This window comes from Ananas comosus, linkage group 22 (assembly GCF_001540865.1).
Source record: "Ananas comosus cultivar F153 linkage group 22, ASM154086v1, whole genome shotgun sequence".
Lineage (NCBI taxonomy): Eukaryota > Viridiplantae > Streptophyta > Magnoliopsida > Poales > Bromeliaceae > Ananas > Ananas comosus.
This window is the reverse complement of record NC_033642.1, coordinates 9486674-9502069: the sequence shown is the minus strand read 5'-3', so window position 1 is coordinate 9502069 and position 15396 is coordinate 9486674. Positions and strand designations below refer to the sequence as shown.

Genomic DNA, 15396 nt, shown 5'->3' with positions numbered 1-15396 from the left:
TTTCTTTTTTCGTTTTTCCTTTTCTTTTTGACTTTTTTTTTTTACACTTACAGAGTGAGTGGGTTAGTAGCCTCGTGCGCGACAAGCGTGTATAATTTGGACACGGGCGTTGACATTTCACCCCCAGACAATATCCCTCGTGAGATATTATTTCCCGCACCCGGTCCACCACATCAGCTGTGCACCAAACTCCCCATTTCTCTCCATCATCGTGTCTTTTCGTTTAATTCGAGATTGCAGAAACAATCCAAAAGTCAATTTTAGCACTTCAATTTTTTAAATTTAGTATTTTAAAACATCTTTTAATTCTAATTCCAACAAACGGTTGGATGGAGATAAAATTAACATATAACAACGGATTCAGAGCTTAACAAAGTACCGTAGAAAAGCTCCACATTGAAGTTTTATCTTGTGTTGACGGTGTGATGGTGCGGTGAATCATTCGGTCTCATGTTAGAGATGGTAAGTATTAAATTGTTGTGATTAGAAGAAACCTCCAAATTTCTCTGTTATTAGACGCTTTGCTAGAGGCGTGTTGCATTCAAATGCGAAATCTGAAGTTGGACTAAACTGACATTTAATTAAACCTTAAATAGAATGAATTTCACGTGGTTTTGGGTTCGATACTCGATATGACGACCCACCGATCTGACTCTAACTTACTTGAGCGTCAGGTATAAAGATTCAAACCCTCAATCCAAACCTAGTTATTTGGCGGATCGGGTCGGATGCATTCAATCTGATCAAATTTGAGTCGAATCTGAGTTCAAATGAATACTGTACACGACTCGGCAGCATACAAAATGCAACAGCAAAAGCTTAAGATGTTTTGGAGTCAAATTGATAATATGTGAGTGGTGTTAATTCTAGTGCTGTAAATTTCCAAGATTTCACATGAAATTGTAGATTGACAACCAAAAACTATAAAAAAAAAAAAAAACAAAAATTGCAGGCCTTTAATGGAAGTACATAAATCTATTTAAAAAATATCATCTTGAACCTCTGTAGTTCTTAATTTGTTTCTAATGCGCACAAGTTTCATAATTCAAACTTCTTGAACAAGACATGAAATTTTATTCACCTAACCTGAATTTCAATGTTATGATACAATTAATAATGAATATGTAGAACAGGACAAGAATCAGAAGATAGCCAGAAAAAGAAGAATTCGATAAACTCCTCAATTTATCTGACTAAAATCAATTCAATTCCAATAAACAATTCAAAAACAAAACTAAATATTTTTGCATCTCTCTTATCTAGCTTGTATGTCCTTTCTATGATCTCTGTTGTTTTTGCTTCCATTATTGATGTTAATCAACTCTAAAATCATACGAATCTATCAATTACCCACCATTTCCAACACAAATCAAAGTTCCCATCACCTCGAATCATATTTGTTCAAATTAGGGTTTTGATTTCGCCGGTGCCTTTACATACATAAGAAAACATGATACATAATACGAAGAAGCGACCTAGAGCGCGCGCGCGAGAGATTGGTCCCACTTTGTTACTTCTCCCACTTTATTCATCAGATTTTGTAATATGAAAAATGAACTAAATATCTTCCCACGAGATTGGTTTAACCGAGAAAAATGACGCATAGTTATACATAATCAATACATTAAGACTTCTTAATGTACATGACGAACAACTGCCTGCACATCAACCGTCTTGTTTGTTGATCCAGAATTTGCTAGAGTTTTAGTTCCGCTGATGTAGCACCATCACCAGCTTTCAGAACGCCCTTTCCGATCAAACTTTCTCACGCTTTCGCACCGATGAACAACTGCCCAACGAGAAAAGATCAGGGTTTTCCGAGGTAGGCAGGGCGATATTACAGGGAATAATGAATGGATACATGTCTGAGATTTTCATGGTATGATTCGTGTTCCCGTGCCTAATTCTATTAACTTGAGAAGTCTCGAATCATAACATTTCATGATTCTTCGAGTTTTTGAAAAGTCATTACCCTGTAGTTTAAGTAGAAAATCCTTGGAGATTATTAGCAACCAAACAGATAAGAATTTCACGTTCATGATAAAAAAGATAAACAATATATAAATAATACGATTGTCAAAAATGAAAGTGCAGCCTAAATGGAAGAAATAAGGAAACTGGAATCCGAGTCCAAGGTGAAAAGCATTAAACAAGATGAAGTCAAAAAATATACATCAACTGCATATACCATTCAAGCTATAGAAACCAAGTACGCAAATTATGAAAGATAAGATCATACATCAAAGTAAAATTAATTGATTCTTTACGACAAAGTAATTTCGCCTAACTGAAAACAAAGTTTTCATACCTTGATACCAAGTGGAGGCGTTTCAGCTTTAAGCTGTAGTTGTGCTCCTAACGGCCAAAAAACCTAGTCCTCTTATCTGCAGGCTTTAGTATTTGGAAAGAGCACATCAGTGTCTCGTCGACACTCATCATTGCACCGGCATTGTCAAATTCGCCACAGTAATTGGGTGCGGAGAATATCGTAACAAGCCGTCTGCTGGCAAAGAACTCATATCCATCCTCCACCACCTAGGCAGCCGAAAGGAAAAAATATATATGTTCTAGTTAACAAGCAGCTTTTCGTCAGCATAGCAAAGTAAATTATTGGTGGGTTAATTATAAATTTAGCCCCGGGAAGTTTGAGCCTGATTTCAGTTAGCTTGTTCTGGGTATTTAGTAAATTTTCAGTTATTTCATCATTTAAAAGAAAGACGGCATTTTAACGTAGTTTGCTGTCAGGGGCAATCTCAAAACACCACCCCATCAGTAAACTCTAATTATGATGCTGATGTAGCAGCCTTTGTTTATAATGACAAACTAACAGTATTTATTTGTCACACGGGACTCAAATTGTTCAAATTAACAAAAAAGTCTAGGATTAAGCCTTGAACAGCTTTTCATGTATACTAACCTGATGAGCACGGCAAATAAGGTCTAGATCATGATTCTCGAGGAACTCAGTCACCTGATCGGGGCCAAAGGTATATGAAACCCCTCTATCATTCGTTCCCCATCCCTGAACGTCTTTACTAGGGTCGGACCAAAGAAGATCGCATAACAAACCTGTGTCCGGCACATCAGCGGGACGATCCAAATTACGAATCTGATCCAAGTTGTGCAAGTCCGGAGAAAGGCCACCGTGCATGCAAAGAATCTGGTCGTCTATTAAAGCCGCCACCGGTAAGCAGTTAAAGCAATCCGAGAAGACTTTCCAAACCTTCACATTGCATCTGCGCTTGCATTCGTCAAAAAACCCGTAGATTTTGTTTATGGATGCACATTCATGGTTTCCCCTCAAAAGAAAGAAATTCTCGGGATATTTAATTTTATATGCCAAAAGAAGGCATATGGTCTCAAGGCTCTGGCTTCCTCGATCTACATAATCCCCTAAGAAAAGGTAATTAACTTTGGGTGGAAATCCGCCGATCTCAAATAATCTCAGAAGATCAGAATACTGGCCATGGATGTCACCTATAATAAAGAAGTAAAGCATAATTTGGGATCTACCGTTAGATAACTAAAATTAAAGGAAACAAAAAGCTACCGCTGAAAAGCTAGCAAAACTTAAAACACTGAAGCAACATATACTACGTTTCATTACATAGTGTTATCAACAGGGATATTAACAGGTCCAATTGGTTCCAAAAGAGTTAAAGAGCATGATCCTCTGAAACAATTACTTGAACATAAAATCAGTTCAAAAGCGCTTCAATTCACTACTATCTCTATAAATAAAAAACTTGAACTTTTACAAAAGTTTTAACTCTTGCCTGTCCAAATGTATATATCAACACTTAATCGTGGGAAATAAGAGGATCTGAGATTACACATTGTATAAATTTGACAAATGCAACAAGTGACCCGATATCAACAGATTGGAAAAATTGACTTCACAAGATGTACACTTCTGAATATTTATGATCAGAGGATTGAATATATGCATTTTTTAAAAAGCTTAGTCAACATCAAAAGTTCGAGACTCAAGAGCTATAGTATTTGCGGCAAAACAAAAGCATCCAGAAGCAATGCAAGAGCAGTAACCGCAACAAATTGTGCACTCCGTAAGATAACAAACTAATCAAAATCTTTAAGCCAACTCTAAACTCACTTCCTCGTCTAATATACCCAATTGTAGGCTTGTTGCCCCTATGGGCACCATATTTGCGCAATCTAGTGCGTCTTTAAGTTAAGTAATATGAAAATCTATCAAATGATCACACTTCCAAATGAGTAGTGATTTCCAAAAGCACTGTAACCATGAAAACTATCTCCACATACTATATATTCAGTAATAACTATTAAGCCATTTAGAGCAATAAATAACCACGAAAGTTTCATTCTTTTGATCATTTAGCATCAAACCTACTAAAAATCAAAAATTTCATCAAGCTGTTCATTAGTTGTACACCAAAACAAAATCAACTAGGTGAATAGCAATCCCACATCAAAATCCCAACTTGATACATACCCGGATCGCAAAAACACCTCAAATTCAACACGGTGAAGGGAAATTACCGCAAATCTTAATCGGCGTCTTGAGCTCCAGCAAATTGGGTTGTTTTAGAAAAATCCCCCTCGAAGCGACGCAAAGCTGCTTAATCTCGGCTTCTGAGACCTGCACCTGCTTCCCGGCTCGGCCTCCCCGCACGTCCAAAAGCCGCCGTATGATGTCGTCCAAAACCCTAGAATCCATCCTAGACTCCCCCGTTTCCTAGTAGAAGAACACTACGAACTCGAATCAAAAGAGATATGTAACAAACCCTCCTTTTACTACTCCTCAAAGAGAGAGGAGAGGAGAGGAGGAGGAGGAGGAGGAGGATTACGAGGAGGGAGACGCTGAAGTAGACGACGATTCCGAGCTCTCTCTCTCCCTCTCTCTCTCTCCCTCCTCTGCTTTTACTGAGAGAGGGAAAGGGAGAGTGCAGTGATTCGTTTCGCTCACGGAGTCTCCACGCGAGGGAAAAGGATCGGGAAAATTTACGGATAGTCCCTATAACTATGTATATATTATAATTTAGTTCTTGCGTCTCTAATGACAATAATTAGCCCAACAAGGCCCATTAACAAAACGCCCGGGCTTTGTACTAAGGACTTGAGTAATATTTGGGCCGAACAAACCAATACTCGGCCCATTATCAATATGCCGTTTATGGACCTTCAACGGAGGAGGATGACAATTTTTTCCGTGGACTCGTGTCTACGCAGGGGTTTGCGCCGGTAAATATTTGAGAAAACTTCAAATACCACTCCTAGTTTAGTACTTTGTGGTATAAACTATATCACTTTAGTACTTTATGGTTTCGTTTCTCTTTTCGCTATCTACTTCGTTAATTTTTTCGTTAAATAGGTGAGAAAGTTAAAAGTACATAATACTAAAATAAAAATTTCGTAGCCCATAGAATACTAAAATGAATATTCGATAAAGCACAAGGGTATCTGAAGTTTTTTTTTTTTTTTCTATATATATATTTTAATTGAGAGTTAACAAAGGAGATAATGTGTCGAGTCGCAGGGCTCACGGCCCAAGGCCCAATAATAGCATGGTCAAAGATAAGGTGGGCCCATTGTGTAGTCACATGAAGGCCTCTTTTGTGTCAAAAAAAAAAAAAAAAAAACTTTGACCAATTGAAAAAAGGTGGTCAAAGAGAACTTTAATTTTCAAGTTGACCGGTCGTCTTTGACCAGGGCATTACTGCTCTTAAAGCAGTTTGGTTTCACCCGTGTGTGTGCAAGGAAAAGGTAAAGAAGCCAATAATGACAGCACATGTAGAGCTTGTGGACCTAATAAAAAAATTAATAAAATATTCTGTTTGAGTTTTTTTTTTTTGTTTATGTGCATGATAAAAATAAGATGAATTATATTGAAAAAAATAATGGTGAAAAAAGTACTAAGTGCTTGATATTTTTATAAGTACTATAACCGTACTCTTAATACTATCTAACTAATCATATAAATCAAACAAAAATATTGTCGAAAATGGTGAGTACCTCGGTCGCTTATTCATAGTGTCGGCAATTTTGTGTGTTTATGTGAAGGCTTTCGGGCTCCCACCATTACGAAGAAACTTGCTCAAGGCAAAATAATATTTCAGTTTTTTTTTCAGAATGTTTATTTTTTTAAACACGTATAATTTTATGAGTATATAAAAATATATAATAATAAACGAAATAAAAAATACACTACCACAAATCAGATATAATGTGTCATACTAACTTTATATGAAGTATATTTACTTCAAAAATTTTATAATATTAAATAAAATTAAAATAATATAAAGTATTACCTAATTAGAAAATAAAATAGAGCACTACCAAAAAGAAAAAAAACCCACAACAACTATCTATTTATAAAAAAAAAGTCAACCAGATATATATAACTATTTTTTTTATAATAAATTTATAAAATTTATTATAAAAATAAAATTCAATAATTTTTTTTAAATCTAAACTTTTATGTATTGTAAGATTGAACTCAATCAGGTTAGATTTTAGATTTTATCATATTATTATTAAAAATAATTTTTTGTTCATGCGAAGGATTTTTAAGAAGTGGCTGCAGGCAAAAAAAAACAAAAAGGAAAAAAAAAGAAAAAGGTTATGGAGAAGAAAGAAAGTGAAAAAAAGTGGGTGTCGCCAGTAATCTGGCCAAAATAAGGAGAGCTCGTTGTATCATTGAATGAATTCTATATTGTATATAGAGATATTTTTATAAAATTAAACAACATAAGTAATTTTTGTATTTAACACCTCTATATATTATAAAGTACATTTATCCATATAGATTCTAATTGTTACATAATTATTAAAAATAAGATGTCCAGGCAAATTTTTTTTTTTTTTTTTTTTTTTTTTGTAGAGATATGTAGCACCTATCCGCTTTTTTATTTCATTTAGAATAAAAACTTAGCTGAAATCGTGAACAATTAGGATTCGAACTTATGGACCTCGGGGGGTACAATCATCAAGCCTTTGCCACTTAATCTAAGGACGATGCGTCATCAGCAACGAATTTTTAGTTTTTGATGTACAGGCACAGATGTAACGCAAATAAAACGTGCATATAATATATATATAATATAGTATAATATAATATTATATATTATATACTATATATATATATATGATATATATATATCCATGTCCTCCCAATCAACTATAACAAAAAGTTATAAGAATAAATTATCTTAATATAATTGGGTCATATAATATTATATATATATATATATATTAATAATTCAATAATTTTTTTATATCTAAACTTTTTATGTATATGTCAGATGGAAGCTCATCAAGGTTTCGATTTTAATTTATCATATAATCTATTAAAAAATAAATTTTGTGTTCCATGCAACGATTTTTTAAGGATGCTGGTGCAGGCAAATAAAAGAAAAAAGGAAAAAGAAAAAAAAAGGTTAGGGAGACGGGACCCAAGTGAAAAAAAGTGGTGGGCCAGTAATGCTCAAAATAAGGAGCAGCTCCGTTGATCATTTATCGATTCTATATTGTATATAGAAGATATTTTTTAAAATTAAAACATTATAGTAATTTTTTCGTATTTAAACGCTCTATAATATTATAAATTATAATTTATCATATACGATTTTAATTTTGTTAGTAACATAATTATTAAAAATATGATTAGGTCCATCAACAATTATTTTTTTTTTTTTTTTTATTTTTGTTTGTAGACGAATCAGTGTAGCCACGCTATCTCGCTTTGTTTATTTCATTTTAATAACTTAGCTAGAAATAGTGAATCAATAGGATTCGATAACCTTGGGGACCATTCTCGGGTATCAATCATCAAGGCCTTTTATTCCACTTTATCTAAGGGCACGACGTCATTGCAACGAATTTTTAAGTTTTGATGTTAAGCTAAGATGGTTAACATAAAAAAAGGTGCATATATATATATATATTATATACTATAAGGATATATATATATATATATATATAATATATATATATATATATAAAATATATCAATGTCTCATCACTGAATAAAGCAAAAATTATAAGAGATAATATCTTATATATTGGTGCATATATATAATTATATTATATATATAATATATATATATATATATATATACTATAAGTATCATGTTCATCACTAATAACGCAAAAAATTATAGAGATAATTATCTTATATATTGGGTGCATAAGTATTAATTATTTTTTACATAGTATTTATACAAATTTTTACATAAAAGTAAAAAATTAACGCTAATTTTGTTATCGAACACTTCGTTTATATATATAATTAATTCATTAAATTTAAAATTAATTTTTATTATATTTAAATTATTTAAAAAATTTTGGCTTCATGTAAAAAGACATTGAACAGAGCAGCGCAAATAAATTACAAATAAAGGTCGTTAGAGAGAGGGAACAGGAAAAGTGGGTGGCCCACCATACCCCAAAACAAGTCTAGGGTTAAGCACGGCTCTACATTATTCAATCAATTAATATATTATATAATTTTAAAACTTCTAAACTAAGAAGAAAAAATATAATATCGTATGTACGCATTAAAATAATTATTTTTTGATATTTTTAACTTTTAATATTTATATAGTTTATAATTATTATTAATAATCTTTATTCTAAAAACCCTATTAAATTAAAACTTAAACTCATTTTGATGCTATCGTTGTTTATTTTTATTATTAATATAATAATTGATCTGGCTATATAAAAAATGCAAGTTACCCTTAATCACAAACATTTGTCTTTGCTTGCATTGAATCTAACCAATCGCTTTGGTAAAAACTAACTCTGCACTATGAACTTAGCATAAAGATGCTATGAAATTTATGGCTTTACATTCCTGTAACTCCTATCCTTATGAGCCTATATATAGTACGGGCTTTTCCATCACGACGTGGAACCATATAATATATATAAAGGTACAAATAGTTTTTTTTTTTAGTTTTTTTTTACATCGTACTCATAAAGTTTTATTATAAAGATACAAATATATTAATTTTTGTGTCTAGATTTTTTATATATTATAGATTATACCTATCAGATGAAATTTTAATCTTGTTATATTTATTATTCAAAAATAGGCTTAGTTATGTAATAAATTTGCATATTTGGTGTAAACAAAAAAATGAAAAGGATAATGGGGAAGAGAGAAAGGAAGGAAAAAAGAGGGCTCTATCTATTCCCCTGAGGGGCTGTTTGGTTCGACGTAAAACTGCGAAAAAAAAAAAATTTTGGTGGAAAAAAAATTTTCGGAGGAAAATAAATTTTACACTCTTAGCGTTTGGTTTATAGGAAAAAAAAATAGTTTTTCGTTATGATTGTTTGGTTGAAAGGAAAAGAAAGGAAAAGAAGAAAAAAGTTAATTATAAATAAAAAATTATTATATATATTTTTTTATTTTATATATTATATATTATTAATATATAATAATTATCATATTACTAATATTATAATTTATATTTATAAATAAAATATATTTAATACTATAAAATAAATTTATAAATAAAATATTTTATATGGAGTCGGTGTGAACCACTCACATGATCCACAAGCTCTTAAATGAGCTCGTGGACCTGATCCTGAGCCGCGATTTTTTACTGTAAGTTTTCATTTTCCGCCGTGATTTGGCTAAAAATGAAAAGCTTACTTTTACGTAGAATCCGTAAAATAATTTTTCCGGCAAAATTTTTTAACATCAAACCAAACGCTAGAAAAGTAATTTTCAAACCCGAAAATTTTTTTTAGGGTAACCAAACACACCCTAAATGAGGAGAGCTCGGCCGTACCGTTTTTGGGTTCTTCTTTAATATATTTGTTTAGATGTATAGATACGTCTCCGTTGGGGTCGAACTGCGCGGAAAATCTAACTCAACCAAAAAATAAAAAGAAAAAAAAGAAAAGAAAAAGGGAGTTTGCTAAGAGCTAAAAGAAAGAACAATAGTGTCATCTTAGTAAGATATATGAATTACTGATTTAGTATGTCTTTATCTATTGTTACTCAAATTACACACAACAAACAAATAATTTATGTTTTTTAAAAATAATCAGAAATATAAACCTGGTGTTGGTATTAGAACTGAGCAATTGAACATTGTGTATGCAATAATTACAAGTATACGTCCTCATCCTAGCTTGGATTATTTGAGTCAAAATTAATACACTAAAAAAGCTTGATTAGCATAAATTGATCATCTCATGAATAAAAAGATAATTAGACACTTTGATAGGCAAAAAAATTAAGCTTAATCCCACACTGTAAATCTATTTAGGACTTGTTTGATTGTATGAATATTGTACTTCGTATATTTCAGAATTGAATATTATATTCAGCATTTTAATTATGTTTTCAGATAAAATAAATTCGTAAGAAAAACACGCTATCCTATTCAACCATGAATATAAATATTAAATCTTTGTCTTAATTTTTATTAAGTATTTAAGAAATAAAATTTAGTACAACAGTTAATAATAGTAGCTCTCTAATTAATCGTACACTATAATCAACACGTGGCAAGCTCTGATGCGCTTAGAAGCTCCTCCAAATATTCCTCGCCCAGATCCTCAAACTCAAAAATATTACGCTTCACCCCCTCCCCCGCGCCCTTTTTACATTTCGACCCCCCGGTCCCCCCCCTCCTCCTCCTGATCAAATGCCTCTTCTTTAGCGCCACCACCGGCGAACCGTCGTCGCTGTCCCCGCCCCCCGCCGCCTCCTCGAGCCACCGCAGCGACTCCTTTACGCGCTCCACGGGGAAATTGAGCACCGCGGCCGCCCCCCGCACGGCGTACGCCGCCTGATCATAGGCCAGGGCGGCCGCCTCAGCGCTCTCGAACGTCCCCAGCCACACCCGCTCCCCGCCCCGCGCCGAGTCGCGTATCTCCGCAGCGAATTTCCCCGAAGGACGCTTTCGGACCCCGATATACGGCCGATCGGAGGGACGACCACGGCCCCGGGATCCCCCCACGGTCTCCGTGGCCGCCTCCGCGAGCGTGTCGTAGAGGAGCGTCTCTTCGCTATCGTTCACATCGAAAGGGAGCGATCCTTCGAGTAGTAGGAGTGAAGAATCCATTAATACTTAAAAAAAAAAACAGAGAGAGAGAGAGAGAGAGAGAGAAGTTGCGAATTGCGAATACAACTTTTGAATGGTTAGGAGCCCGCGGGCTTTATATACACAAGGACGAGAGTGTCGAGTGAGTGTGCCAGGGGGTAAAATGTAAATACGAAAAGGTGGAGGGGCACGGGGTGAAATTGGGGTGGGGGTGGGGTGAAAATAGCACGTGGGTCAATGGCGGGGAGAGGCGGCCAGGTCAGCCGGTCAGGGGGCTGCGTCAGCACGCGACGTCAGGTGAGCTGACGTGGCATAATCTGTGTGGTTGGGGCGGGGGGGAGGAGTACAAATTTTTTTCACGTGAAATTTTTTTTTATTCTTGTCAATAATTTTGCGTGATGGAGATGGAAATGTGAGATTATTTTGTTTTGTTTTATTTTATTTTATTTTGTTGTCATCATGAGTAATTCCATTGACGTATCACCAAAAAAGATTCTTCTTTGAGTTGCTCGCAAAAGAGCCTTGTTAGAAACGAATAATAGTGTTAGATTTTTTTTTTTTTTAGGAAAACTTCAAATACCGCACGTGTGGTTTCATTTTTTCTCACTTTAGTACCCTGTAGTTTAAAGTGTATCAAGTTAGTATCCTGTAGTTTCACACTTTCTCACTTTAGTATCATGTGGTTTAATATTTCATTAAGAGAAAAATAAAACCACATAGCACTAACTTGATATAAAAATAAAACCATAAAATACTAACTTGATACACTTTAAATCATAGGATATTAAAATGAGAAAGTACGAAACCATATGGTACTAACTTGATACACTTTAAATCATAGGGTATTAAAATGAAAAAGTGCGAAACCACGGGGTTTTTTGAAGTTTTTCCTTTTTTTTTTGTGGCATAGTTTAAGCAGGCATGGTTATTGCTTAATAATCGCAATGATTTGTAAAAGAGTATTCAACAAATAAAAATAAAAAATAAATCGTGATATGAAAATACAATCCTAAAAAATTAAAATTAAAGCTCTTGGTTCAGCCAAAACAATTTCAATATAATCCTCCTCTAAATCTCTATTTTTTTTAGTTTGAAATAATTTTATTCAAATAACACTTTACCAAACAGTGTTATGACTTATAATAAAATCACTTCAGCTCTATCCTATGGAGACAATATGTAATCCATCGACATCATGTGCCGTGATTGAATCTTAAAGCAGTGTGAATATGAATGCATCTCCCGATAAATAGGCTCTCCCTATAATATTTGCTCCTGCGAAATGGCATATTGGTGCTTGAATGGGAGTCCCTGTTATCATAAACATTTATGACCAAGTCGTTATCATGGAGCATTGTAATTCTCTGAATTTGGAAAATGAGGACAAATTAACAAGCAATGTACAAAGTCCCCCACCACCACCACCACCACCACCACCACCACCTATGATTATGTACCAGATACAGAGCATGTGAACAACGCGACATGTTTTCGATATTATTCGACAAATCGTGCTTGTATCAGGAGTGGCAATGTAGTTTCGCAAGTTGTGTTTGTGTTAGGCGTATCAATTTAAACATTGTCTGGATGTTTATAACATAATCTGAGAAGCTTAGAACATCTGACTCAGTTTCGATTCACGTGATATTAAGTTAATTTTTGGATTAAACAGGATCTTGTTATATGTCGATTTTGGATTTCTCTCAATCATAATTTGATCGTATTTGGACAAGGCTACGCTCAGATCAGATCTGAAATGTTGGTGTTCGTGACGTGCGTATTATTGAACTTCAATTCCATAACTTTGGTAACTGATAATTTCAAAGTTAGCGACGCAACAAAAGTTAGGCTTCTATCAACATAAAACAACCAATAAGCATTTAAGAAATAATAATAGAGTAGATCTTTTTAACTCAATTCTCATGATGGAAAACGTGAGTGTTTGAAACCTTGTCATATTTTAATTTTTTTTGAAGTGACAACAGCATCGTAATTATTCTTCACTTGTAAATGGGTAAAAGTGAAAAGAAATAAGGATAGAATAAAATTAACATCAAAATTAGTTAAAATCAGGGTTCAAATTTACATGTAAAGACAAGCTAATTCATGCCTTTTCTTTGAAGGGTTATTTCCTCTTTAGATGGCAACATTTGCTCCAGTGAAAAAAAAAAAAAAAAAAAAAAATACAACAACAACACACTATGACATTTTCAAAAATAAAAACAATAAATCTATACAACATTCCAAACAGGTGCAAATGACCCAGCCTAATTAATATTAATAACTTACTAAATCCAAGCCACCAACCGAAAATACTTAAATCCAATTTTTAGTACCAGAGTATGTAATTCTTATACTTTCATCCGATAAGAAATTATTGAGACATCATATACTCCCCTTATTTAAATCCCGATAACTCACGTAAACTTCGACGCGTGAACCAACTCTACCAAATGTACCTACTTAACTAACAATAATAACTAATTAGATATAAACCGCCTGCCCAAAATACTTAAATCCAATTATCAATCACATATGTTTGAATAGTTGTTACATTTTGCTACATTTTCAACAAAAGACACAAACCAAAATGTGGTTCCATAAATTAGAATGTGATACAATTCTTTTATCATGGCTCTCGTGTTGGGTACGGTTTGTTTCTGTCCTCAATGTGGAGAACAAATTATGTCAACAAACATTAGGTAATACAAAAGAAGAGACAAAATTGTAGCTCTCAACATAATAGATGATTCCATTAACAAATAATTTATTGTATTACAAGAAATATTCCACCAATAAATTCATAGTACTTAGGGGTGTAAAACAGACGACTGACTGCAGGCCGGACTGTAACCCAGCACAGCTACTGTAGCAACTGTGCTGCAGGCGGGGCCGGCCCGGCTCTTCGGACGCCGCTTTTTTGGGGCCTGACAGCTCGGCACGGCCCGGCCCGAAACAGGTCGCTAGCCCGGCACGGCACAGCCTGCTTGGGCCGTGGTAGTCCTGAGCCAGCACAGCACGGAAACCCCAGTCCCAAGGCAAGCTGCCTTGTGTCTAGGGGAGATCGGCCCTGGGTCCTGATCTCCCGGGGAGGAGGCTCCCCAGGATATCTACTCTCAAGGTTTGCCTAGCAGACCTTGGGAAGCAGATCTGGGAGGCATGCTTTGGTCCAATGAACAAAATAATTTTGGTCTATTGAACCAAAAATGATTTTAAATTTTTTAAAATATTTCAAATATATATATATATATATATAATAATTATATATATATATATATATATATATATATTAAATAAATTTAAACATTTGTTATTTTATAATTATTTTTATATATTTTAAATTTTTTAACATAATATCAATTTAAATAAAAGTAGTTTCTTGCTTATATTTTTAGATTATATATATATTTTTAAAAAAATTTAAAAAAGAAGCCGGCCCGGAGAACGGCCCGGCCTGGCACGCCCTGTGGCTTCCGGGCCGAGAGGCCATGCTGGGCTGGAGGCTAGGGAGCTCGGGCCCGACACAGCCCAACCCACATTTGATGTCGGGCCGGGCCGGATCAGTTCCTAGCCCGTTTCGTCCCGAAAAATGTGGGACAGGCACGGCCCACATTACACCCCTAACAGTACTTCATGAAGAATTTCACTAATCTTATTGCCTTGTTTAGCTGGCTTTGAAACTTGCTCACATATTGAGCAACAATATCAATATTCAGATATTTGTCAACTAAAAAAATTGGAGTTTTAGCAACAACATCAAGAAGCTGATTTAATTTAAGCTAAAAACTTCAATTCTGAAACTTTTATTTTTATTATGGCTAGGAACTATCAAAATGATTTCTTTCAAAAAATTAAGCTACTGGAGTACTATTATATTTTCAGATCAACTCTATATATACAGGCTAAATTGCACATTCGGTCCTCAAACTCTTGAGGTTCATGACATTTTGGTCCTAAAACTTTAATTTATTACAATTTCTGACTCAAATTATGTAAATTGTTGTAATCTAATTTTGTTGACTAGATATTAACACATCACTGATATAAAAATAATGAGATATCTTAATTATTGTTGTATTATTAATCATAATACCGCTATATCTCTTTCAAATTAGCGACATATTAATATTTAGTCAACTAATTGGACTCCAATAATTCAAAAAGTTTGAGCCAGGAATTATAACAAATTAAAGTATCACAAACCTCATAGTTTGAGGACCAAATATATACATATACATAGAAGTACTCTCTTCTTATAGTTAGGGCTAGTTTGGAATTATGGTGCCAAAAGCATCAGATTTCTATATATTGGAAAATTTAAATTCGCTTTCAATCTCTCTCTTTCAATGTT

At 33.9% G+C, this 15396-nt stretch overlaps 2 protein-coding genes across 2 annotated transcripts; both read right to left on the bottom strand.

Annotated features, from left to right (window-relative positions):
* On the bottom strand, positions 1373 to 4823 carry LOC109727666 (serine/threonine-protein phosphatase PP1-like). The gene is made up of 4 exons (XM_020257836.1): positions 4522 to 4823; positions 2918 to 3477; positions 2309 to 2535; positions 1373 to 1789 (listed from the first exon to the last, which is right to left on the bottom strand). The coding sequence occupies exons 1-3, from the start codon at positions 4697 to 4699 to the stop codon at positions 2356 to 2358; spliced, it is 918 nt and encodes a 305-aa protein (XP_020113425.1). The 5' UTR covers positions 4700 to 4823; the 3' UTR covers positions 1373 to 1789; positions 2309 to 2355.
* Positions 10396 to 11127, bottom strand: LOC109727667 (ethylene-responsive transcription factor 1B-like). Its single transcript, XM_020257837.1, has one exon. It carries the CDS (start codon positions 11064 to 11066, stop codon positions 10497 to 10499), a length of 570 nt encoding a protein of 189 aa, XP_020113426.1. The 5' UTR covers positions 11067 to 11127; the 3' UTR covers positions 10396 to 10496.